The sequence below is a fragment of a genome, unplaced genomic scaffold (genome assembly GCF_019419815.1).
Source record: "Pyrus x bretschneideri cultivar Hongxiangsu unplaced genomic scaffold, Pyrus_bretschneideri_v1 Contig13, whole genome shotgun sequence".
Taxonomy (NCBI): Eukaryota; Viridiplantae; Streptophyta; class Magnoliopsida; order Rosales; family Rosaceae; genus Pyrus; species Pyrus x bretschneideri.
The window spans coordinates 1,570,664-1,595,222 of record NW_025999424.1 but is presented as its reverse complement, the minus strand read 5'-3'; the positions used below and the strand labels follow the sequence as shown (position 1 = coordinate 1,595,222).

The following is a 24,559-nucleotide window of genomic DNA, read 5'->3' as shown; positions in this document are numbered from 1 at the left end:
TGAAGCATGGAGTTCCACCATAAAACCAATTGGTAATACGAGGAGTAGCTCAACTACTTATAAGCACATGCAAAATCCATATTTTCTTGATGTGGAATGATACTCTCAACAGAATCAATCATCTTACTTTCACTTAAGATATGATTTTTTTTTTTTTTTATGCAAAGAATTTTATGATTAAGAATCCTCAATTTACATCTTTATCATCTTTTACACAATCAATATGAGAGAAATCGAACTTAGAATCTTGATTACACAGATAAACGCTCCTTGCAAAAATTACAATGTCGTTGTGTCTTGTTTCTTTTTATGAAAAAACAATAAATCATAAATTGAAGGTGAAAGTGAAATTAAGAAAACAAGAGCAGTTGCAACCTTCCCGGAAGAAAAAAAAGACCACGAGCATGCCTTTATTCCAATTTGTATATAGAACCGTCCTGATTAGAAATCAAGGTCGAGACTGACCAAACAAAGTCAAAATTCTGTCACCAATTGAGAGGATAAAACGCGCTATTCAATACATGTTTGTCTCACAATAATCAATTCATCTTGGTTGTAAGCTTAAAACTGTTGTCTTGAAAAAATTCTTGTGTGTCCGATAGTCGGATTATGTAAAGTCTGATCCACTCACAATGGAATGAAAACTTTGCGTTGGGCTTTGTACTTATTTTCTTCCTTGAGAAAAGCTAAGGAGATTTTCTTAAAAGTGAAACTCTTCGTGAAATTTTTGTTACCTCATATTTTTTACACAATGTTTTATAATATTCGTACGAAAATTAACGTTAAACTATAAAATGCCAGAGAATTCACGAAGAATCCAAATTCAAGTGTCTCCGCAACATTTCTCTTCTTCCTTTGCATTGTGTTTTGTACTTCATTAAAATTAAGTGGTACCTAAACATAACTAATTTGTTTCTTTGTGTTTGATTTAATTGTCGGACGCATGAATTTCTCCTTCTTGTAAATTTGAAAGAAGAGATTTTAACAAAACACACTGATCTTTATACGATGGTTGGACAAACGTAATGATTATTGTTATTGGAAGTCAGTGGCCCCTTCTTATCTTGTCCTTGTCCTCATAATTCCAAGAGAACGAATTGAACACTTTGAAAGCAAAAGGTGGAACTAGTGAAAGCACATTAATTTGCAAATTCATACTTGAGAGATTGAAACAAGAAAGGCTTATATAGAACGAGTTCATTGTTATGGTGGTGTTCAATTTAATAATGTAATGGTACGTATAATTGTCCTTCTACATGTCATTGCATTATTAAACTAGAATGTCATGAGATGATAAACTCGTTACATATCAAAGTTGCTCTCGATATGAAAATGCATGTAACTTTGACTAAGGACTAATGTATAAAATAGTGTTATTCACACTTATTTTTACCAAACAGTCTTGTTAATCTTTACCATCGATCTTCTTTAATTTATTTGTACAAACAACCAAAAATTAAGAAGAGTGTGAAAATAAAATAGGTGTATGGATAGCGGAATATATAATTGTGATGAGTACAAGCAAAAGAAACAACATCTTGAAGCACCAAAAAAATATCAGACAGGTTTGCGTGCAATGCTTCTCGTTCTTTTTCTTTCTTTACCTCAATAATTAACAACCGCTGCCGCCACCGCAATGGAAGCTGAAGATGCTGACGAAGAACAAGTACTAAAAGATCATCGTAGTATGTTTGCATTACGAGTAGATGCTGATCAAAAGGCCACAGAGTTGAGGTTATTTCCAACTTCTCCATCCCTCCCCTTCTCGCCGTCATCCGCGACGACCTCAACCTCAACAACACCGACACCCCGGTCACGCAGGCACCGCTGCCTTTCTCGGCTCTATCTTCTCCCGCATTGCCATGGGCCCTATATGCGATCTCCTCGGTCCCCGTATCGCCATCGCCACTCTCTCCCTCCTCACCGGCCCCCGTAATCCTCTCCACATCCCTCGTCTCCTCCCCTAACTCCTTCATCGCCATCCGCTTCATCGCCGGCTTCTCCCTCGCCAACTTCGTCGCCAACCCGTTCTGGATGAGCTGCACGTTCTCGGGATGCGTAGTCGGCCTTGCCAACGGCTTCTCCGCTGGCAGGGCCAACATGGGCTCTGGCGTCACCCAGCTGATCATGCCACTCATTTATTCTCTCATCATGTCATTCAACGTGCCGTCCTTCGCAGCTTGGAGGCTGGCATTTATCGTACCGGCAGTTTTTCAAGTTGTGACGGCCATATTGGTCCTGACGTTTGGCCAGGACCTACCTTCTGGAAGCTACAAATGCTCTCAAAAGGTCAACAATAAGTCCAAAGAGAGCTTGTTAAGTGTTATTTCTAACGGGATCAAGAATTATAGAGCATGGATTTTGGCGTTGACTTATGCCTTCAGTTTTGGAGTGGAGTGTTGACGACTGATACTATCGTAGGTCAATATTTCTACGACAGATTTAACGTGAATCTTGAGGTGGCGGGGATCGTAGCGGCCAGCTTCGGAATGGCGAATTTATTTTCGAGGCCGAGCGGCGGGTTGGTTTCCGATACGCTGGCGAGGAGGTTCGGGATGAGGGGGAGGTTGTGGGGGTTGTGGGTGGCGCAGACGGTGGCGGGGTTGTTGTGTTTGTTACTCGGGAGGTTTTCGGTTAGGGTTTTGAGGAAGGAGCCACATGTTTGCAGGTAAGTTCTGAGATTTTTGCTTGCGAGAGTGCCGAAGAGGGTTTTGAATTTGATGGCACTTACTCATCCTGCGAGCGCGCGAGGCAACTTCAAATCAGCGGACTTATATAGTGAGTAGGCAAGACAGGAGAGAGAAACCTCGGATCATGGTTGACGTGTACTTTTGAAGTTTTGACACGTGTCTCCATGACACGTGGTTTCGAATTAGCTTGAGTTATTAAGATCCCTGATCCTCTCCTGATCCTCAAAAACTGAGCCTAATGATCAAATGATTCAGGCCGTTGAAATTTGATCAAACAGTTACAATTATTATAACTTTTAGAGGGACCCTCTTTGTAGCCATTGAATCAAATTTCAATGGCCTGAATCATTTGATCCTTAGACTCAGTTTTTTAGGATCATGAGAGATCTAGGTTCAGTTATTAAATAGAAAAGATTGTACGGTGATACGAGCTAAACCCTTTGACGAACTTCGGCAAAATATACCGAAATAGAGGAACAAGTTCGGCGCATACATATCGAATTTATCTGGAGGACGTCAACAGTAGAACCAAGTTCGCATGTTGCATCAACCCAATCTATAACCGAGCAATACATTCACATCCAACTCCAACCATTACATAATCGATTCAAGCAATATAGTCTATATCCAACCCAATTTCAAACTAACCACTACGGGGTATCTCATTGATTGAAGACGAATTTCAAACTCGTATTCTATACAGCACAACTAGGATTCAATTCTTAACGCTGGTGAATCACATGATATGGTTAGAAAAATATTGAAATATTTATGTGAGTCTTTCTCACTTAAAAACGTGATGAAGTGACTAACTAACCTCGATTGTTTGCATACACATGCTCGTCTACTCTTGCCACCTTCGCTAATTCTACTCTAACACGACAAAGTTAGTTGTCGATCCCTACCAAGGCTCAATGATTTAAAGGGTGTTTTAGTCTTCTTAGTTAATTTTGTCGCTGTTATATGATGTGATGAAATTTCCATTTACTGAAAAATCTCAGATCATAATTTGGACGCAATAGAGGTGTCGCAAGAAAGGAAATGCCAAACAGTAATCTTTCCGCGTTGTATCATTCTTCTACACATATTTTATGTCGGCAATGACCACAAATCAATATCACTCGAATGTATATTTTACTTTGATCAATCATAAGTCCCTACAAGACCGTGTTCATTTACCGTTTGAGAGAACAGTTATGAATTAATATCAAACAGGAGTGATTAAATTTTTCTTAGACCCTGGAAGACCGTTATAAATGATCAGCTATCGTTAAATTAAGATTGAACAGTGAGTGATCAAGTTTTTCGTAGACCTTAGAGTTTGAGAGAACATTTATGAATCTGAAGAAGATTGGGGTTTCACCATAAAACCAATTGGTAATATGGGGAGTAAGTTCAATTACTTATAAACACATGCAAGGTCCCTCATTTTCCTCATGTGAAAGTGATACTCTCAACACACCCCTCACGTGTAATGAATTTTTCAGCCTAACACGTGTGACTATTAAGCTTCACACGCGAGATAACTTGCTATGATACAATGAAGCATGAAATTCCACCATAAAACCAATTGGTAATATGGGAAGTCGCCTAACTACTTATAAGCACATGCAAGATTTCGCTTTTCCCGATGTGGAATGATACTCTCAACAGAATCAATCATCTTACTTTCACTTAAGATATGATTTTTTTATGCAAAGAATTTTATGATTATGAATCCTCAATTTACATCTTTTTCATCTTTTACACAATCAACATGAGAGAAATCGAACTTAAAATCTTGATTACACAGAAAAACGCTCTTTGCAAAAATTACAATGTTGTTATGTCTTGTTTCTTTTTATGAAAAAACAATAAATCATAAATTGAAAGTGAAATTAAGAAAACAAGAGCAGTTGCAACCTTCCCCGGAAGAAAAACAAGACCACAATCATGCCTTTATAAAAATTCCAATTTGTATATAGAACCGTCCTGATTAGAAATCAAGGTCGAGACTGACCAAACAAAGTCAAAATTCTGTCACCAATTGAGAGGATAAAACGCGCTATTCAATACATGTTTGTCTCACAGTAATCAATTCCTCTTGGTTGTGAGCTTAAAACTATCGTCTTGAAAAAATTCTTGCGTGTCCGATGGTCGGATTATGTAAAAGTCTGATCCACTCACAAGGGAATGAAAACTTTGCGTTGGGCTTTGTACTTATCTTCTTCCTCGATAAAAGTTAAGGAGATTTTTTTTAAAGTAAAACTCTTCATGAAATTTCTGTTGTCTTATGTTTTTTGCACAATTTTTTATAATATTGGCAGGAAAATTGACGTTAAATTGTAAGACATCAGAGAATTCACAAAGAATCCCAGTTCAAGTGTCTCCGCAGCATTTCTCTTCTTCCTTTGCATTGTGTTTTGTACCTGATTAAAATTAAGTGGTACCTAAACATAAATAATTTGTTTCTTTGTGTTTGATTTAATTGTCGGACGCAAGATTTTCTCCACCTCGTAAATTTGAAAAAAAAAAAGGATTTTAACAAGACACAACTGAACTTTATACGATGGTTGGACAAACGTAATGAATATTGTTATTGGAAGTGAGTGGCCCCTTCTTCTCTTGTCGTTGTACTCATAATTCCAAGGGAACGAATTGAACACTTTGAAAGCGTAGGGTGGAACCAGTGAAGGCAAATTAATTTGCAAATTCATACGTGAGGGGTTGAAAGTTTATCTTGCATTGCTAGTCTCAAGTCCGGATGAAGGAGGAGGGGAGGGACATTAGGTAGTCGACAGCCGTCATTCCTATGTTACGTTGAATCCTTAAGATGTGATCATACTAACTCACATGCACCGGATGTCATCTGAACTCCGAAGTTAAGTGAGCTTGGGCGAGAGTAGTACTAGGATGGATGACTTCCTGAAAAGTCCTTGTGTTGCATCTAGCCGACCTCACTTAGTAAGAAAAGACTTTGTTGTTGTTGTATACATGAGGGATTGAAACAAGAAAAATCTTATATAGAATGAGTTCACTGACATTCTGGTGTTCAAATTAATAATATAATGGTACGTGTAATTTTCCTTCTACATGTCACTTGTATTATTAAATTAGAATGTCATGAGGCGGTAAACTCGTTGCATGTAAAAGTTGCTCTTGATATAAAAATGTCTTTAACTTTAACTAAGGACTAATATATAAAATAGTGTTATTCACACTTATTTTTACCTCGCACACTCTTGTTAATCTATGGCCATCTATCTTCTTCAATCCATTACATCGAACAACCAAAAATTGAAAGAAGTGTGTGTAAAAGAAAAATGGGTGTGTGGATAACCCAATATATAACTGTGATAAGTACAAGCAAAAGACCCAACATCTTAAAGCACCCAAGAAATATCAGACAGGCTTGCGAGCAATGCTTCTGGCTCTTTTTTCTTCTTTGCCTTAATAATTAACAACCGCTGCGGCAATGGAAGCTGAAGATGCTGACGAAGAACAAATACTAAAAGATCATCGTGGTATGTTTGCATTACCAGTAGATGCTGATCAAAAGGCCACAGAGTTGAGGTTATTTTCAATAGCGCCACCCCACATGCTGGCCTTCCACCTTGCATGGCTCTCTCTCTTCTCCAACTTCTTCTCCACCTTCTCCATCCCTCCCCTCCTCGCCGTTATCCGCGACGACCTCAACCTCACCGACACTGACACTGGTCACGCCGGCACCGCTGCCTTCCTCGGCTCCATCTTCTCACGCATTGCCATGGGCCCTATATGCGACCTCCTCGGTCCCCGTATCGCCATCGCCACCCTCTCCCTCCTCACCGCCCCCGTCATCCTCTCCACATCCCTCGTCTCCTCCCCTAACTCCTTCATCGCCATCCGCTTCATCGCCGGCTTCTCCCTCGCCAACTTCGTCGCCAACCAGTTCTGGATGAGCTGCATGTTCTCGGGATGCGTAGTCGGCCTTGCCAACGGCTTCTCCGCCGGCTGGGCCAACATGGGCTCTGGCGTCACCCAGCTGCTCATGCCACTCATTTATTCTCTCATCATGTCATTCAACGTGCCGTCCTTCGCAGCTTGGAGGCTGGCATTTATCGTGCCAGCAGTTTTTCAGGTTGTGACGGCCATATTGGTTCTGACGTTTGGTCAGGACCTACCTTCTGGGAGCTACAAACGCTCTCAAAAGGTCAACAATAAGTCCAAAGAGAGCTTGTTAAGTGTTATTTCTAACGGGGTCAAGAATTATAGAGCATGGATTTTGGCGTTGACTTATGCCTTCAGTTTTGGAGTGGAGTTGACGACTGATAATATCATAGCTCAATATTTCTACGACAGATTTAACGTGAATCTTGACGTGGCTGGGATCATAGCGGCCAGCTTCGGAATGGCGAATTTCTTTTCGAGGCCGAGTGGCGGGTTGGTTTCCGATAAGCTGGCGCAGAGGTTTGGGATGAGGGGGAGGTTGTGGGGGTTGTGGGTGGCGCAGACGGTGGCCGGGTTGTTGTGTTTGTTACTCGGGCGAGTCACCTCGCTCTGGGGATCTATACTTGTCATGTGTGCGTTTTCTATCTTTGTACAAGCTGCTGCTGGCCTCACGTTTGCCGTGGTGCCGTTTGTGTCCAAAAGGTACGTAGCGATGGAACGACACTCCACATGTTGTCTAGTAATTAATTAGAATTTATGAGTCATATTCCCCTCTATGTGTTGGTCCCACTTCTACCGTTTGATTCTTGATGACGCGACGAGACGATGATTAGTCATTCCCGTAAGGGTTTTGTTAAGATCAATCGTCAATGCGTTTGGATGATTATTATTGGTGGTGTTGATGGGATCCGTCGGTGACACACGAGCACCAAACGGTCATCTCACCAATGGTCAAAAATCACTCACACTAAGATCAGTTGATAACGTACTTGAGTAGCCGTATGATTGTTGGTGCTGATGGGAACTGCTGGTGACATGCCCCGTCAACACCAACAATCATCTCACACCAATGGGCAAAAAAACACCCATAAACGCAAGTATCACGATTGACGTAGCACAACTCTATTGGAGTGACTAGCTAGATACTTCCCTAGAGAAACAATAATGACTAATTATAGTGCTTAGCACCATTACCATGTAAACATATCAGTTTAATGACTGAAAATCCAAACTTTAACGATGCAGGTCACTGGGAGTGGTATCAGGGATCACAGGCGGCGGAGGTACGATGGGGGCGGTGGTAACCCAGCTGCTGTTGTTTTCCGGCACGGAATTCTCCAAGCAGACGAGCATTTCTCTGATGGGTGTGATGATGATTGTGTGCACCCTCCCGGTCTCCCTCATCTACTTCCCTCAGTGGGGTGGAATGTTCTGCGGCCCTTCCTATAGCTATGGCGATCATCTCAGCGGACCAGAAACTGAAACAAACCATTATCACTTGCTCGAATAGAATTCTCGAATTGATATGAGCCTTGAGTTCCATGGAGAAAGCAAAAGTTTGTAAACAAGAAGCCCTGTAACATAAATTAGCCTTTCTGCAGAATATGACTGGCCTTCATTTATGGTTACATTGTTGTTCTAAAAGTACTGAATAAGACTACAAGTTGGCAGCTACTATACTATAGTTGGCATACCGCCTCTTTCGTTGCACTGAATTTTTCTATGCACTTGGGGGAGGGGGTGGAAGAAAACCAGAAAAATGTTGCAAGTGTGATCGACTGAGATCCCTGAAGCTCGATAAAATGACACTGAACTTACACGGTTTTCTTGCCTTTCAAATATATGCTTTAGTGACCGCTTTATGAGAACATACAAGATGATCCTTGATTGCGTCCAAAGTTGGCACAGACCACCAACCACCAAGAATTCCAACCAAAGTGAACTTCTGGTCTTGCACTTCAACTTTAGCAAGACATAGAAGCTTAAAGTCTTCAACTTCAACCTTATGCGCGTACAATGGCTGTAGAGGAAAGAAACAGAAGCTTTTAGAAGTAGGTTATACTTAAGTATTCTAGTTTTTCGTAACTGGTAATGGACACTTGCCTTGTTATGCAAGTAAGGATCTTTGCGCTTGAGCCGATGACATAACTGCAAAATATCAAGTTTCGAATAAGGTTTTCCTGACAAGAACTACTATTACCATCAACGCTAAAGCATTAACCAATATAATGCATTGGTCACTGTAAAAAATGTTGCAGTAATCATAAACCCATAAACAAAGTGACCACTCTGAGAATTCTAGTCACGGAACAATAGGAGATTCGTTAGTTCCTACCATCTAAACTACAACACACCCCAATCTGATTCTAAAAGAAAGCAGCTCCTGCAATTCTTCGATTACAAACAACAAGACATGGTTTGTCTTCGAATAGGCTAGCAGGTTGACAAACCCCAATTGATTAGGTGGTAAGAGATTAGTAAACACATAAAATTACCATGGGATGGTTCCTTACCTCTTCCACAAAAACATAAACTGACAAAGGATTAGGCTTGGTGCTCAGGAGGAAAAGAGCAAGCTTCAATCCAAGCGGTGTAATATGATGATCCCAGCACGCCAACACAGTAATACAGAAAAAGAAAGGCAGCCATAATTTCCTCATAAACTTCCTGAATTCCCGTCGATCTTCCTCCACATCCGAATCACCCGACGCTTCCAAATTATGATCATTCACCAACACATCCTGGCCTACATTATCGAAATTCAATTCAGGGAAGTTAGTAAAGAGGTATGCTTCGCCATCTAAAGAATTTACAACATCAAAATCGGGTGCTTGGTTTTTTTTTTTCCCTCACCTTCCATAGCATATGCAGCATTTGGCAAGAAGCTGACTGACCAAAACAAAACTGTCACACCAAGAATGCTTCCATATCTCAACTTACTTCCTGAGAGCAAAATATGGAAATTACCAATTAAACACCATGCAAGCTACAGAGAAAACACTTCAAGAGCTCAATTGGAGAAAAAGAAAAACACGATCATCTATCCACTTTCAACGCTCTAATTGATTCGTAGTACTGAAATATCGCCCCATTACAAAGTTAGCTTAGTTGTTTTTCCTCCTATATTTTCGGTTTGAAGTATTTTCTCTCAACCGTAATGTTGGTTTCCTTTTGGATTCGTTTCTGAATGCCATCAACGCATGTTCAAGTTTCAACAACCAAAACCGAAAATTGGCGCCATAAAAGATGATCAATTACCAAAAATTTACAGCTTCCGAATCGAATTTACGGTATGAAGTTCAATTCGAAGCAAAATCGAACCTGAAAACCAGAATTTCTGAAGAGAATTGTTTTGCAAATTCAAGGAACGATGAAACGTTGAGGCGCGAATCCGCAGTACCGGTTCAAACTTGGCATAATCTGAACAATTAATTACACCCAAATAATCAAATATTTGTAATTAAATACAAAATCGGACAAAATTTCATCCAAAAAATTACTTACAGAGTTGCCTGGAAGGAGAGATTGAGGAGCGGGAAGAGATTAGTGAACTTAGGGATTTCCGAAACGGAGAAAGAAGTTTTGTCGCGGACGCCATTTTTGCACTGCTACGAAGCTACTACCATCTCTGAGCGCTTTAGTGCAGGAGACGACGGCGGTTGGCTTGAAATTAATTTCCGCGCCGGCGCGGCGTCGCACTTTTCAAAGAAAAACTGGACGACATCTTCCGAAATAGAGTGACGACTTTGAGCAGGAAGGAAATGCTAAAAGCCAATAATGCCCTTATAGTTGTACGTGATCTCTAAGGGTGGAATCGACATTATGTATTCTTCGTATTCACTAATTTACCCCAAAGTCGTTTGTCTTGTCTAAACTTATTTTCTATTTGCGAATTGGTCCTTTTGCAGTTCAGGACAATTTTTTTTTTTATATCTATGAAAAAATAGACTGGTAGTTTTGCCATGGTATGCCCCTCTTCCGAGGACCAGAGTGACTCACAGATACAAGTATTCAATTGGGATTTTGAAAGATGATAATTTTTTTAATAAATTTAGGGGTATTCAATTAAGATTTTAAGTTTGAAATTCAATGTGTATTCAATTAGGATGTTAAGATAGTTCATTAAAATCCTTAGAAATCCGAGTTTATTCAATTAGAATTTTAAAGAAATTTATAACATTTCAGGTGTATTCAATTAGAACTTGAATTTAAAGAATTTGAAAAAGTTGAGGAATTAGAGGAAATTAGAGAGATTTGGTAGTATATTTTAAGCATCCACAAATCTCACATCTCTCATGAGATTTCGAGTGAATTGAATCAAAATTTTACATAGAATCTCTACAAATCAATTAAACTCTATAAAAACCCATGAATTTATAAATCTATTAAAATCTCTCAAATTTCCAATTAAATACACCCCCTTAGACTCTCGGACCTGGCTTCTCTGCCCTACCACTTCCCATACACTCTCATCCCCTCCTATTTGTACCGTCACAATTAAGCCACGTTAACATTTTATATTACTATTGTCTTTTGTGTTATTATTTCTATAACAAAATCAATATAAAATGTTAACGTGGCTTAAACGTGACCGCACAAAATATGAGGGGTTGAGAGTGTATGGGAAATGAGAGAACAGAGAAACCGGGTCCTAGACTTTCCTAGCCACTAATTTACCAGCGGCAAGCATCAAACCAAATACGTACTATGTGAAATATGGTCTTAAAATTTGTCTCAATCACTGAGTCATCTGGTGGAAAAATTCTTAATTGTAACGGGAACATAAGTGGTACACCATGTGTTTTTATGTACGTAGTGGAAAATTTTACTTTACCTTTTAGTTATTAACCTTTTAACACACAAATCCAACTATTTATATAATAACACGTGATATACCACATTGTGTAACGGTCACACTAAAAAAATATCTCCATCCGGTGGGGTTTAGCTCAGGACAGTATCTGAGAAAGACACTTATCAGTCCTGGGAGGACTCATGGATGGATGGTTAAGAAAATATCTGTCAGAATTTTTACTTACATTTTCATTGAAAATATTAGAAATTGGAGACTCAGGTTACAATCGGAAAATCCAACATGGCTGTCTGGGCAGTCTCCTCCGTTTCCAGATTTCCAGTACCAAAAGCTTTCCAAGTTCATGAGAACAAGAAGCCCATCTGGAGGTAATTAGTTTAATCTCATGCTAATCATAATTAACCTTACTTTGAAGTTTATTAAATCAAATTAAAAAGATTTTAAATTTTCTAACCAGTTGAAAGTTGCATAGTAATTTCTGATATTTTGAGGTTGGAATACTTGAATATTTAGCAGAATCCGATGTAAGAAAGAGGGAGCAGAGGAAATGGCAACGGGAAAGAAGTACAATTACTATGAATTGCTTGGTGTTTCTGCTGATTCAAATCCGAAGAAAATCAGACAAGCTTATAGGAAATTGCAGAAGAAATATCACCCAGATGTTGCAGGCCAAGAGGTAATAATCCCAATCCAATCAAGGGTCCGTTTGAGACTGCTTGTGTAGGAAGCACTTTTGCTCATAAGCATTTCTGTTATAAACACGTCAAAATTAAAATTAAAAACTGGAAGTGATTCCATTAAAAGTACATAGAAGTGATTCCTGGATTTATTCAGAAAGCGGATCTATGATCAAGAAACGCTTTTAAGTCTTTTATGCTAAGCAGGGCCACGAGTATACGCTAATGATTCCTATAAAAGTACTTAGAAGTGATTCCTAGGTTTATTCAGAAAGCGGTTCTATGATCAAGAAACGCTTTTAAGTCTTTTATGCCAAGCAAGCCCATGAGTATACGCTAGTGATTCTTATAAAAGTACTTAGAAGTGATTCCTGAGTTTATTCAGAAAGCGGTTCTATGATCAAGAAACGCTTTGAAGTCTTTTATACCAAGCAGGGCCACGAGTATACGCTAAAGTTGAATGAAGCGTATAAAGTTCTGATGAGAGAGAATCTGAGGAAGGAATACGATGCATCCATTGGTAAAGTCAGAGTAGCTGGATTCAGAGCAGGAAACACACCATCGTCAAGCTTGGGTTCTTCATGGAATGGACCTTTCAGACCCCAAGCTCTATTTGTTGACGAAAATGCCTGCATAGGTATTCAACTCGTATGTCTAATTCGCGTAAAAGTGTACCTAGATTCGCGTTAGTTTCTAAGTACATTGAATCGCAACTGAATTTCCGGCAGGTTGCAGAGAATGTGTACACCATGCAAGTAGCACCTTCATGTTCGATGATGCCCTCGGTTGTGCTAGGGTTAAAGTTCAATATGGCGACGATGAACAAAAGATTGAGGTAAACTACCTGTCAGTAGCGCGCTAATTACTCTATGATGGCCGATAGAGGATAAGTCGGAATTAAACTTACTGCAGGTATCAGTAGATTCGTGTCCTGTGAACTGCATTCATTGGGTGGAGAAGGAAGAGCTGCCGGTGCTCGAGTTCCTGAGTCAGCCTCAGCCGACGGAAGGGTATGGCATATTCGGAGGAGGGTGGGAAAGACCTGCAAATGTTTTCATGGCTGCTAAATCTTACAATAAACAACAACAAAGATGGCAGGAGGAAGCCGAAAACGAAAACAATCAAAGAAAATGTAAGAACTTTCTTGACTCTGATAAATTACCTGAACTTATGTTCCACCATTTTCTGAACACACAAAATAATGAATTGCAGCGCGTGCGACTGCTGAAGAAGAAACCCCTGCGCAAGCCAAGGCTCGGGAGGACGCGAGCAGGAAGATAAACATGGAAGGGTTCTCAAGATTCTGGCAATGGCAAAACAAGCCTTTCTGGGGCAAAAAGGGGGAATAAGAAGCAACCATTTTATACGTACAATTAGCAGCTAGTGAACATTTGTGCATATATATTGTATATACATCATAGAATTCATCATATTCACTGGTAATAGCAGCTACACAGTTTTCTTCTGTGACCTCACGGTCAGATTCAGCGTAACGTCTGGAGACGTTTTCTTTCTGTGATTGGATTGCAAGAAAATCTTTATACTGTTGAAATTACAAAAACGCAGCCTTCAACACATGCAGATTGACAAAATATATAGAAGGGATTCATAATTAAGGTCCTAAGATAACATCTGGAACATCTCTACATCGTTTTATGTTGCAAGATCATCGATCTTTCCATTTGATCCTTGATGAAAAAAATCGACTTGCCATCCATCAAAAAATCAATGGTCCAGAAAGCCTTGTTCCAACTATTTGGGAAGTGAGGAGTTTGTTAAGTGAACCCGGGTCCTCCAACGCAATGCCACGCCCTCAAAATCCCAGCCACAACAACTGCTTAGCTAAGTTATATGATTAGCCAAGTTGAGGAATCATTCTCCTGGTTTAAAGCTGAAATGGTCCCTTGATTGCGTGTGCCATCCTATTTTTTTGTTCGCTTTGCATGAATCAATGGAGCTGACATTTGTTTGTTCCAGCACAAACGGCGCACTCCTCTGCATCTCCAGCAACACGGCTTAAGCAGTGATTGATCCTATCATTCATAACATCCTGCAACCATAGAGTCAGAGACCTCATATTATATGGTGCAAAAGAAGTTCTGCGAAATATAACAAGCACAATCTCCCCTTAATGGACACTCTATACCGAAAAATCTATCTGTTTCTAAAACCACTGATTGATAGCCAAAGCTTCAGAATATTCCGTGACATTTACAAAAAGAAAAAAATTAAGGGAACTCCATAGTCATACCACAAGTAGCGGATGGAGGCCGAGGGGTGCAGTTACTATATACGAGACACCAGGATGCTCCTTTGCAGCTTCAGCTGTCAGGGATGGAATGTCCTGTGAAATAATACACCGATTTTATCATGTTTTCTTAATCATTCATAGAGACATTGTCGAAAACAAAATTCAACTGCGCCCAATAATTAATAATCACTAACCCCCCGTCGATAGGATATTACGTTGTTAGTTGAGCTACCTGGTTCCAATGTCTTCCCGGTAAGAGGAAGAACGGGCTCACAATTACACGATCAGCCCCTTGTTCAACACACGAATTGAATGCATCCCGAATTGATGGTTCCGCCAACTCCTAATCATCGAAAATTTACCAACACAATGAGGACTTCACCAACATAAGAGGATCAAGAAACGCATTGTGAACGACATTCAACTGAAACTATGGAAATCAATTGATAAAAATTAATTATTTATTGTACCATATGAGCAGGCTCCACAATTGGGTACCCAGTTCTCTCTCTAAACATGCTCACGAACTCAACTGAAAAAAGTTCATACATTAATCCAAACTTAAAATTCCAATTAACAAGCTTAAAAATCCAAACTTTCTACATTAATCATAAAAAAATTATAATAATTAAACATTAACAACCCATAATTTTAATTTTTTTATGAGCTTACTTAACATGAGATTTGATTCCTTGCGGCGCGAACCATGGTCGACGATGATGACGCCATCTTTGTCGCCGACCCCATGAGGGGTCTGTCCGAATCCTCCATTGCCGCTACCCATACACAACCTCAAGCTCAAATTTCGACTTCTTGAGGGACCTCTCCGCAAATTCGAGAAGTTGAGGACTGCGCAGCCAGGGCTTGCTCCGATTTCGCCCGCCGGCGAGCTTCGAAAACAAAATGTAAAAACACAAAATACGATGCGGATTGGAAGAAAATAATGGAGGGATTTGAGATTTGTACCTTTTGGCGGTAAATTGGGGGCGGATGGATAACGACCTAACCGACATGTTTTGGGGGCGAAGTGCCGAAGAACTTCAACGGTCCAGTGACAGGAAGACAGAGTTTACCAGTGAGCGGGGCGGCGTCGTTTTAAATTCGTAACCGAGAAGAACATTCCTGGACCTGGAGACTTCTCTCAGCCCATAAAGCCCAAGCCCGATTATTATTGGGCTCGTGGAAATAAGTGTCGATGGAAACAAAAAGGGACCACGTAATCTGTAATTTGAATGGTTTTATTTTTTATTTTTTATTTTAGACGTATTTGTCGGTTTTTTCCTTGAATTTGTATACAAGTGCCAATTTTTCCTTGAACTTTAATTTTAACAGATTACCTCTGAACTTTTATAATTAACCAATTTTCCTCCTGAACTTTTACTTTAGCCAATTATCCGCCTAAAATTTTATAAATAACCAATTCGTCCCCCTAGCGTTAAGATTTTAAATTTTCATCCATCCAATTTTTCATTCCTTTTGTACACATGCAGTTGTCATGTGTTCTCGGATCAAAATGGATAAAAAATAATGAAAATTTTAAAATCTAGCATTAGGGGGAAAATTGGTTATTTATAAAAAGTAAAAAGGGTAACAAGCTATTTTAAGTTGGTAAAGACCCATCCCTTGTTTCAGTCAGAATGAGTCCCCAGGACCTTGAGACATCGGCTTCTACTAATAGTGTACTATTAAGGATTCAGGGGGTAAATTAACTGCTCTATACAAGTTTAGGGAGCAAATCAACAAATATACCTTTATTTTATTATCTTATCAAGAATAAGAAGAAACTATTATTTAGCAGCTTAGTTGCTTACATTTACAAAATGCATTTTTTGACACTCAATACTATAATCTGGTGGTATTCCTTGTCACTTAGAAGCGAGAGATCTTAAGTTCGAATCTCGTGGATGGCGAATTTGATACCAAATTAGGCTACCCATTATGTGGCTTAGCCAAACTCCTTATCCCATAGCGTAAAAATATCGATGTACTAAAAAAAATAAAAAATAAAAAAAGCAATATGTGCGTAATATTAGTAAGAGAATATTTATAGGTCCATATTTGTTCACCACCCTATTTATCATCGTTTGATAACTTTAAATTTCGAGATCTGTATAGTAGATAAACACAATTATCAAAATTTAAACTCATCTAACGATGATAAATTGGGTGGTTAGCAGCACTACTACTTAAGGGTGGTGAGCAAAAATGCATGATATTTATTATCGTTAAATGATTTTAAATTTTAAGATTTGTACCTATCAACTACATGGATCTCGAAATTCACATTATCAATCAATGATTAACATCACCATTACAAAAGAAGGGTGGCAAAAATATTCTTCCATTACCCGTGCATATGATGAAGTCTCACCAAATAAATCATTATTGAAACTAACAACTTTTGGTTGGTGGTGTTATGTTTCTTTCACGGTCTCACTAGTCAATATTCATTTACACACAGACCCTAATAATATTATTGTATTTCCCACTTTCTTTGTCACCTTAAATTATTTTATTTTATTTTTTGTATATTTTCATGGATAATGTAAACAAAAGTAATCTCATTTCTTAATCGACACTTAATTTGTATCATCTTTTAACGTTGTTAGAAAAAAAAAAATAATACGAAAGAAATATTAAGTTTAAATCTTCACTACGTAATTGGTTATTTAGTATTACGATCTGATGATATTTATCTTCTCTTAAAAGTAAGAGGTCTTAAATTTAAATCTCGTGAATGACAAATTCGATACCAAATTAAATTGTCCTACTACATAATTTAACGTCGGTACAAGAAAGTATGACTTTTTTTTTTGTAAAGTGGAGCCTAAAAGGGGCTTAAAAATCATTGTCACCGACTCGCAGCCGTCGCCTTGCTATCGGTTGCAGCATATTCATAGTTGACTCATGTTTTAACTTATACTATAATTATTTTGGTATTAATTTGTTGCTTATGATAATGCTTTTATCGTATTAACTTAATGGTTTGGTGAAGTAGTATCTGAATTCAGATACAGTTTTTATTTTATCAAAATCAACTCCTTAACTTAAACTAATGATTTCTTCAATTTAACGGAAATTTTACACAGAAGTACTGAACTGATTGATGGTAGACAATCTCAATTATCACTTTTATCGATTTTAAATCTCAACGAGAAGTTATGACAATTTCTACCATTTTGTCTAAAAAGCGTTTTAGTTTTGGCAAACAACAAGACATTAATAAAGAAGATACTTGTTATTTGTAATCATATGAATCTTAACTAAATGTCAAACTTAGGTAGTAAACCGTCCCAGGAGACATGACAACAACAAGCTGCAATGAACTACGATTTAATATTAAACTCATTATAAACACAAATTGTTCTCGGCGTCTCACACATGTAACCAAGTAAATGCAAGGATTTCGTCAAACTGACTAATCACATGCAAATTCAGAGACAAATTCGATAAAAGAGTTCTTGCACATGTAACCAAGTGAAGACGAGAATTTCACCAAATCGACTAATCACATAGGAACTCAGACATAATTTTCAATGAAATAGTTCTCGCACATGTAACTAATGAAATAATTCTCGTAACAAGATGATCAAGTAAAGACGAGATATCGCTAAACCAACTCGTAATCCACAATTTAGGCAAAGAGAAAAGGAGAAAACACTATCTTTGGCAGAAATCAAACAAAAGTAAAAGGCACAATAAAGTGTTGCTATTCCATCCCACATCGCACGCAACCCTGTCAACTACCATTAACACTTCCCAACTTCATGACAACGACCTGCGTGCCAAGAATATCACAAAAGTGGAAGTCCCACCTTCCACTTGCAAACGCTGAAATCCCATTCACTCTCTTAATTCAGCTTAATCTCTACTTCTACTTCTTATGGGTCTCTAGAATTCTCTTCAAAGCTACGAGCTTTAAGCATTAAGCAGCTTAATTTAGCTTAATTACGTTGATAGTCCTCCACCGCTACGAAATCCCAGAATCCAGAGCTTGAAGGGAGTGGATCTGGATTCTGGGTTTCACGTGGAAGAACGAAAGATGAGAGCTTGAGCTACTTCTGAAGCTTTTCCTTTGGGAGCTGAGAAAGTGCTTGATGCAAAAACAGCTTGTTAGTTAAGTGATTAATGAAGCGGAAGGCGGGTCCGCAGAAAGCGCAGCACAAATGGAAGAGGAAGCTGTTCACTTTGATTCTGGTGGGGATCTGCTTCGGGACGTTGGTGCTGCTGATGCACACTCAGTACAGTCGGATTATGAAGCTCCCTTCGTTGCGAAATTCTCAGCAAAATCAACGGCCCAAGATCGCCTTCTTGTTCATCGCTCGCAATCGCATTCCGTTGGACATTCTTTGGGATGTTTTCTTTCAGGTATTTAATTTGTTTATCACTTGTTTTTTTTTAATCTAATTACGTGATTAGGAGTGTAATTAGTTTGGCATTTTGTATTAAAGATGGAGCTTTTGTTGTTTTTGTTTTTGGTTGCAGGGAGGGGAGAGTAGGTTTTCGATTTATGTTCACTCAAGGCCGGGGTTTCTGTTCAACAAGGCCACCACAAGATCGGTTTTTTTCCTGGATCGTCAAGTCAATGATAGTATACAGGTGGGAGTTACTATTCTATTTCCTAACTTGAATTCTTAATTTGGAAATGCAATGTCATATGTATCATAAGCGCTTTTTCTAGAAGTGCTTTTGTTAGATACAATGTCGTGTGTATCATAATTGCTTTTCTAAAAGCACTTTTATTAGAAACACTTGAAATTTTAATTGAAACTCCAAGTGGAAGTGCTTCTTGAAAAAGCACGAGGAAGTGCCTCTGTAGAAGCACCTCTCCTGGAAGTGCTTCTATGACCCTGACCCAAAAGCGCTTATAGTGTCTTTAGTTATTCCAGAAGCACAGTCCTAACCATGCTTGTTGTATGCCGGAAACGTTAGAATTTGTTTCTTGGCTTCTTATCGAATAACTGATAAATTACAGGGATTGAGATTAGATAGGTATGACTTTATGAACAATGTGAATTAAGGTGATTTCTTTTTTCGTGACTTTTATTGCGATTGTTATTTTTATTCATTCCATACCAGGTAGATTGGGGAGAAGCAAGCATGATTGAAGCAGAGCGCATATTACTAAGACATGCACTCGAGGATCCTCTTAATCAACGCTTTGCCTTTGTTTCTGATAGGTGAAGATTGTCTTGACGTTTTTTCCCCCTAGGTTGCGGTCGCATAAATTTTGGTCTGCTAGTTTCTTTCATAAATATGGTGATTTTTTATCGTCTAACAATATCTCAGTTACTTGATCTCTTTTCAGCTGCATTCCCCTTTACAATTTCAGCTATATATATGACTACATCATGTCAACGAGAACCAGTTTTGTAGACAGGTGAATAAACCAAGTCAAATATGTATTGTGTATGTTTGAAAGAATTGCTTGTCTGTGGTCTGCGGTTCTCAACCGAGATCTGCATTCTATATAATTGAAACTTGGGTTTCATCTTCAGAGTGTATTCATATTACAAGTGAGCTGCACTTCAATGTGAATCTATTTCGTAATGAATCATTTTTTGTTATCACCTAAAGATTTGTACGGTTCTTTATGTTTGTTTCTTACTTATGACGGAAAGTTTTGAAAGCGTATTTAACCTTTAACTTTTGGGAGCAGCTTTGCTGATACGAAAGAGGCCCGCTACAATCCAAAAATGCATCCTGTTATTCCTGCTCATAACTGGAGAAAAGGATCACAGGTACAGATCGTATGATGGATTAATTGCCTCTTGAATTTCAGTGCAACACTAAATAGAAAACCTAGTAAGTGCTTATTTCCGTTATGCAAGTTTCCTACAGTTCATCTTATTTTTGTCGTTTTATTTTTCCCACTGCAGTGGGTTGTCTTGACCAGGAAGCATGCACAGGTTGTAGTGAAAGACGAAACAGTCTTTCCTATGTTTCAATTGCATTGCAAGGTACTTCGTCTTTTAATTGTTGTATGACCATTTTCAGTTACAGCTTTCTTGGTTATTCCCGTAAACGTGGTATCATTGTGAGATAATCCATATATTAGATATATCATATACGATTATTGAATATAAATATCATAGAACGATGACTGCTTTTTATCAACTAGAAAAGTCGGTATATATTGTTAAACTTTCCATTAAGAACTTCAAATAAAGTCACCTACACGTGTGTTCCTAATGGACACGAAAGCTTTACTCCGTGTTGGAAAGACATTCTTCAATGAGCTTCTGCGTTACCAGTTGACACGTTACCCTATTTTTCCTTTCTTTGTAATCTTATCAAGTTCCTTTTAGACATTGATGCTTTTGTTTGTTTTTTTTTTTCTCGTATTTGACATGTTCTATGTGTGGAAATCATGCAGACAAAATCGCTACCTGAGTTTTGGCGGAATCGTCCCATTGTAAGTGCTCTTATTCATCTTGGAAACAATTAAACTTTTAATTCGACTACCACATCTGCTTCCTGGTCAAAGCAGTAAGGCACCAATACTCACTTCTTGAAATACCAAAAATTCTAACGTAAATTTGCAGACACTGCTTTCAAAAGATGAAGTTTGATTTTGTATTCTGATAATTTATGCAATTATGCAGCCTGCTGATACATCCAAGCAGCACAATTGTATCCCGGACGAGCATTATGTTCAGACATTACTGGCTGTAAGATAAATTTCTCACTCTTTCTTTTGGAGAGATAAAAAAGCGGTGATGGTAGCTCTTTTCATCGCCATAATAGTTTGGCTCTCTAAGAAAGCTATATTTTAAATTTCAGCAACAAGGCCTTGAGGGAGAACTCACACGTAGATCGCTGACACACACGTCGTGGGATTTATCATCCTCTAGAAACCGTGAGCGCCGTGGATGGCACCCTTTGACTTACAAATTTTCAGATGCTACTCCCATGCTTATTAAATCTATAAAGGTATATATCTGTTTTTCTTGTTCATTAGCATTTACATAGTAAAGGTTGGATAAACGACACAATGACGGATCTCATTCCTAACCATTATGTTAAACCATCCAAATCATTAAGAAACCTTTTAGCGGTAGTTATCAGGCACAAAGTTATTCTACTACCTGGCTTAATGGCAGGAAAATAATACAATCAAGTTGACGGAAAGGGACATGGTTGTCCGACAAAGTTTTTAACCTGTTCATTCACTAATTTTCACAAGAAATTATATGAGACTAACGGAATCCAAATGTTTCTCGCTCTTTCACAAGTTTTGAGACCATTAAACTCATGCAATGGTCTAAATGTATGCACATCTTTGATATCTGTAGAGATTTTTCCCCGATTGTCATTTGAATTTCATAGTAGCCTTGCAGCTGATTTGACGGATTTATGTTCAGGAGATAGATAATGTCTACTATGAGACTGAGCACCGGAGAGAATGGTGTAGCAGCAAGGGAAAACCATCTCAGTGCTTTCTTTTTGCTCGAAAATTTACCCGGCCTGCTGCTCTCAGGCTTCTTAACACGGTACGTTTCAGAATTAAGTCGTAGTGATCATGTTGGTTTTCTTCGACCTTACTTTGCCAATACTCATCCTCATCATCCTGATTATGTTTTCGATTTCAGACTGCACTGGAACTTAACCGGAGCAATGATTAAGTATAACCGTGCTTAAGTTATTTTCCGCTAAACCGTGTAGTGGATATACTACGAATATTGACTAGATTTGCAATGAGAGGAATAAAAGAAAGAGGAGGTGGTGTAAATTTTGTGGGGGTAAGGGTGTTTACTGTGGTATGTATTCTTTTTAGAAACAAGAAGGGGCGACCCATGCCAACAAGACTTCCCGCTTTGCTAGGGTCGGAGGAGTGTCTATCGTACAAAATAAAAAGGAAAATAAGAATCACATTGAATAGAATCAACAACAAGAAACCAGTTCTTTCTTTTGTTAAGTAGGAACTACAACTCTCCCTATTTCAGATGTTATGGTATATATTTAGGGTTTGGTCTCTCTTTCAATTTCCTTGGATCTTCCCAATACAACCCACCACGAGGTTCCGCCTCTGCAGCCCTGCAGTTGCGGAGCCACCGTGGATTCCTTGTACTCGGTTAACCCGAATAACTTGTATTTTCACTGAAAGGGCAAGTGTTTGATATGCATCACTAGTTTTCCTTTGTCCGAGAATGACTTGTACTGTTGTACATGAGACCGGAACAGCTCAAAGTGGCGATATCTCAAACTAATAATTCAAACTGCAAACGGCGCGATGCGAGAAAGTTAAAACGACAATGAGTATAGATTTGAGACGCCGCAAAGTCTCATTTGTGTAAGTCTTAATCCTGTTTACCTGCCCCATTGGCCATTGCCACGAACTTTTGCCCTGCCCTCCGTTAATTGGATACGTGTTAATTAGTTGTCTGCCAACCAAAACCAGCAGATCGATAGAGAAAGAGAATTGGTTTGACTGAGACGGTAAAGATAAGTTTGTTGAAGCTGGTCGGTGTGGACTAATCACTTTTGACCGACTCATTTCATATGAAATCTTCAGAATCCACTGTTTTGATTTATTAAACTTTAACCACTACTTTATATATATATATATAACAACGGATAAGCTGGGAATTGCTTCCCCATTTCCGACTAGTAACGACTGACACCTATGCAAAAAGTAGATGAAATTGTTTAATTATAGAATTTGTTTATAAGTACTTTTAAAATAGTGGTAAACATTTTTATTAAAGACGTTTTTCAAACCAACTTTAGTAACACAGGCAAGTAAATCCTAAAAGTGTTTCCTGAAATAAGCATATAATTGATGCTTTTTGCTGAAAGCTTTCCAAGTGTTTTTAGAATCCAAAAAGATTTTCTCTAGAAGCCATTTTCAGTCATTTTAAAAACATGCAAACCAGCCTAAGCTTGTTTATATGGAGAAGTTAGGTGTTGAGTGCCAAAAGAAGCTATTTATCTTATAAGTTTTATGCAGTGTTCAAAATAACGATTTAGATGGGAATATCGATTAGTTGTCTACGAATGAAATTATGAAAATTTGCAATGAGTAACTCATTCAAATTTAGTCGAAATTAGAGAAAATTTTCTTAAAAAGTTCAAAAGTTTGAAATTTGCAATGAATTCTGGCAAAATTGTTGAATATCGTTGATATTTATTGATTTTCCTATATCGCCTTGATATACAAGGAAGTTTACGTTTCACCCCATTTCTATCAATACTTAATTTTTTTGGAGAAATATTAAACACTGATTTTATGCAACGTGTATTACAAACCAAACACGTAGACGTGCGTTTTATAAGATTATTAAACTTCACATGTTAACTAATATGTTATAATATCACAAAGAAAGTTAAAGTTCGACTCGAAACTAATTGCAAGGATAAGTAGTCCACAACTCTCTCTAACTTTCCGATGAGAGATGGAGTGGAACTATTGCTTATTGGATAATAGACGGAATGGAATGGAATAACTATTTCCAAAAGTGCGTTTACCAAACCGGACCATTTACGTGGGAGACGGTCGGCGGTCCTTCCAGAAATTCCGGATTCTCCAGAAACGACGTAGCTTCTCCAACCTCAATTTCTTGCTCAGGAAGTTCGTCCATGGTGGCAGAGTCTAGACATCCCACGTGGCACCAATCAACCATATAGGAGCTTAAGGTCGGTGGAGCTACCGCCTAAGATGTTTACACGTGGCAATAAGGGGCAGTTGGCACTCCATCGGGATTGAATAGAAGGGGGCAGCGCACGCGCTTTCAGTAAGAATATTTTTACTTTTTAATTTTAATTTTGTGAAAACAAAATAAAGAGATGACGAGATAAAGGCATGCACTATCAAAAGAATCGGAAAAAAAAAAAAATTGAACGAAGGTTGTACTTTATTCGGAGAAAAGCTAAAAGAGGGCCAAGATTTTTCACTGTTTTATTTTTTTCGAAAAGTCCAAATAATTTAACTGTTTAAAATTCTGGTTCATCGTAAATTTCAAAATAAAACCTTGTTAGTTAATTTATACTTTTTTTTTATCGATATGTCATATTTAAATTTAGTGTGGAATTCACTTGTCTTTTCATTTAGTGGTTTGTGGGTCCGAATACATAATATACTGTGAAAAATATAATATTTATTTATTTCAAATTCATTCATAATAAGTACACATGCAATTAAAGTACGTACATAATTGCAGATTTATGCTTGTAATGAGTGCTAAAAAAGGGAAAGAAAAAAATAAAGTTGTGAGTTGTG

At 38.3% G+C, this 24,559-nt stretch overlaps 5 protein-coding genes and 2 pseudogenes across 7 annotated transcripts; 5 read left to right on the top strand and 2 right to left on the bottom strand.

Moving 5' to 3' along the window:
- The first annotated feature begins 1,437 nt into the window (after positions 1–1,437).
- On the top strand, positions 1,438–3,182 carry LOC108868592 (annotated as a pseudogene).
- Positions 3,183–5,500: 2,318 nt separating this feature from the next.
- On the top strand, positions 5,501–5,619 carry LOC125475062 (annotated as a pseudogene).
- A 438-nt stretch (positions 5,620–6,057) lies between these two features.
- On the top strand, positions 6,058–8,273 carry LOC103965822 (high affinity nitrate transporter 2.7). The gene is made up of 2 exons (XM_009378911.3): positions 6,058–7,301; positions 7,845–8,273. The coding sequence occupies exons 1-2, from the start codon at positions 6,145–6,147 to the stop codon at positions 8,107–8,109; spliced, it is 1,422 nt and encodes a 473-aa protein (XP_009377186.2). The 5' UTR covers positions 6,058–6,144; the 3' UTR covers positions 8,110–8,273.
- LOC103965823 lies at positions 8,177–10,349 on the bottom strand. Of its 2 annotated transcripts, XM_009378913.3 has the most exons (6): positions 10,104–10,346; positions 9,921–10,019; positions 9,453–9,542; positions 9,113–9,345; positions 8,703–8,747; positions 8,177–8,619 (listed from the first exon to the last, which is right to left on the bottom strand). In XM_009378913.3, exons 1-6 carry the CDS (start codon positions 10,195–10,197, stop codon positions 8,434–8,436), a joined length of 747 nt encoding a protein of 248 aa, XP_009377188.2. In that variant the 5' UTR covers positions 10,198–10,346; the 3' UTR covers positions 8,177–8,433. The 2 variants fall into 2 exon arrangements, with proteins under 2 accessions (XP_009377188.2, XP_048434835.1); XM_048578878.1 differs by lacking the exons at positions 8,177–8,619; positions 8,703–8,747 and adding an exon at positions 8,770–9,021 and having other exon boundaries at positions 10,104–10,349.
- A 1,254-nt stretch (positions 10,350–11,603) lies between these two features.
- LOC103965824 (chaperone protein dnaJ C76, chloroplastic) lies at positions 11,604–13,554 on the top strand. Of its 2 annotated transcripts, none has more exons than XM_048578876.1 (6): positions 11,604–11,780; positions 11,926–12,088; positions 12,525–12,726; positions 12,818–12,924; positions 13,002–13,221; positions 13,302–13,554. In XM_048578876.1, exons 1-6 carry the CDS (start codon positions 11,695–11,697, stop codon positions 13,436–13,438), a joined length of 915 nt encoding a protein of 304 aa, XP_048434833.1. In that variant the 5' UTR covers positions 11,604–11,694; the 3' UTR covers positions 13,439–13,554. The 2 variants fall into 2 exon arrangements, with proteins under 2 accessions (XP_048434833.1, XP_048434834.1); XM_048578877.1 differs by having other exon boundaries at positions 11,606–11,780; positions 11,929–12,088.
- A 118-nt stretch (positions 13,555–13,672) lies between these two features.
- On the bottom strand, positions 13,673–15,448 carry LOC103965821 (sirohydrochlorin ferrochelatase, chloroplastic-like). Its single transcript, XM_009378910.3, has 6 exons — positions 15,307–15,448; positions 15,013–15,230; positions 14,811–14,872; positions 14,573–14,683; positions 14,341–14,433; positions 13,673–14,139 (listed from the first exon to the last, which is right to left on the bottom strand). Exons 1-6 carry the CDS (start codon positions 15,351–15,353, stop codon positions 14,038–14,040), a joined length of 633 nt encoding a protein of 210 aa, XP_009377185.2. The 5' UTR covers positions 15,354–15,448; the 3' UTR covers positions 13,673–14,037.
- A 2,642-nt stretch (positions 15,449–18,090) lies between these two features.
- LOC103965820 (glycosyltransferase BC10) lies at positions 18,091–22,485 on the top strand. Its single transcript, XM_009378907.3, has 11 exons — positions 18,091–18,708; positions 18,826–18,939; positions 19,420–19,520; positions 19,649–19,720; positions 20,000–20,081; positions 20,220–20,300; positions 20,717–20,755; positions 20,946–21,011; positions 21,124–21,273; positions 21,705–21,833; positions 21,933–22,485. The coding sequence occupies exons 1-11, from the start codon at positions 18,469–18,471 to the stop codon at positions 21,963–21,965; spliced, it is 1,107 nt and encodes a 368-aa protein (XP_009377182.2). The 5' UTR covers positions 18,091–18,468; the 3' UTR covers positions 21,966–22,485.
- The last annotated feature ends 2,074 nt before the right edge of the window (positions 22,486–24,559 follow it).

Bases quoted from the DNA above. Each gene is read 5' to 3' on its own strand.
- LOC103965824 (XM_048578876.1), top strand. From the start codon at position 11,695: ATGGCTGTCTGGGCAGTCTCCTCCGTTTCCAGATTTCCAGTACCAAAA. The intron at 12,727-12,817 runs GTATTCAACTCG...AATTTCCGGCAG, and splicing joins TGACGAAAATGCCTGCATAG to GTTGCAGAGAATGTGTACAC. The intron at 13,222-13,301 runs GTAAGAACTTTC...AATGAATTGCAG, and splicing joins CGAAAACAATCAAAGAAAAT to CGCGTGCGACTGCTGAAGAA.
- LOC103965821 (XM_009378910.3), bottom strand. From the start codon at position 15,353: ATGTCGGTTAGGTCGTTATCCATCCGCCCCCAATTTACCGCCAAAAG. The intron at 14,434-14,572 runs GTAGCTCAACTA...ATTATTTCACAG, and splicing joins CGGGAAGACATTGGAACCAG to GACATTCCATCCCTGACAGC. The intron at 14,140-14,340 runs GTATGACTATGG...CTATGGTTGCAG, and splicing joins GCCTCCATCCGCTACTTGTG to GATGTTATGAATGATAGGAT.
- LOC103965822 (XM_009378911.3), top strand. From the start codon at position 6,145: ATGGAAGCTGAAGATGCTGACGAAGAACAAATACTAAAAGATCATCGT. The intron at 7,302-7,844 runs GTACGTAGCGAT...TTAACGATGCAG, and splicing joins GTGCCGTTTGTGTCCAAAAG to GTCACTGGGAGTGGTATCAG.
- LOC103965820 (XM_009378907.3), top strand. From the start codon at position 18,469: ATGAAGCGGAAGGCGGGTCCGCAGAAAGCGCAGCACAAATGGAAGAGG. The intron at 20,756-20,945 runs GTAAGTGCTCTT...GCAATTATGCAG, and splicing joins TTTGGCGGAATCGTCCCATT to CCTGCTGATACATCCAAGCA. The intron at 21,834-21,932 runs GTACGTTTCAGA...TTTCGATTTCAG, and splicing joins CTCTCAGGCTTCTTAACACG to ACTGCACTGGAACTTAACCG.
- LOC103965823 (XM_009378913.3), bottom strand. From the start codon at position 10,197: ATGGCGTCCGCGACAAAACTTCTTTCTCCGTTTCGGAAATCCCTAAGT. The intron at 8,748-9,112 runs GTAAGGAACCAT...GATATTTTGCAG, and splicing joins TTTATGTTTTTGTGGAAGAG to TTATGTCATCGGCTCAAGCG. The intron at 8,620-8,702 runs GCAAGTGTCCAT...TTTCCTCTACAG, and splicing joins ATCCTTACTTGCATAACAAG to CCATTGTACGCGCATAAGGT.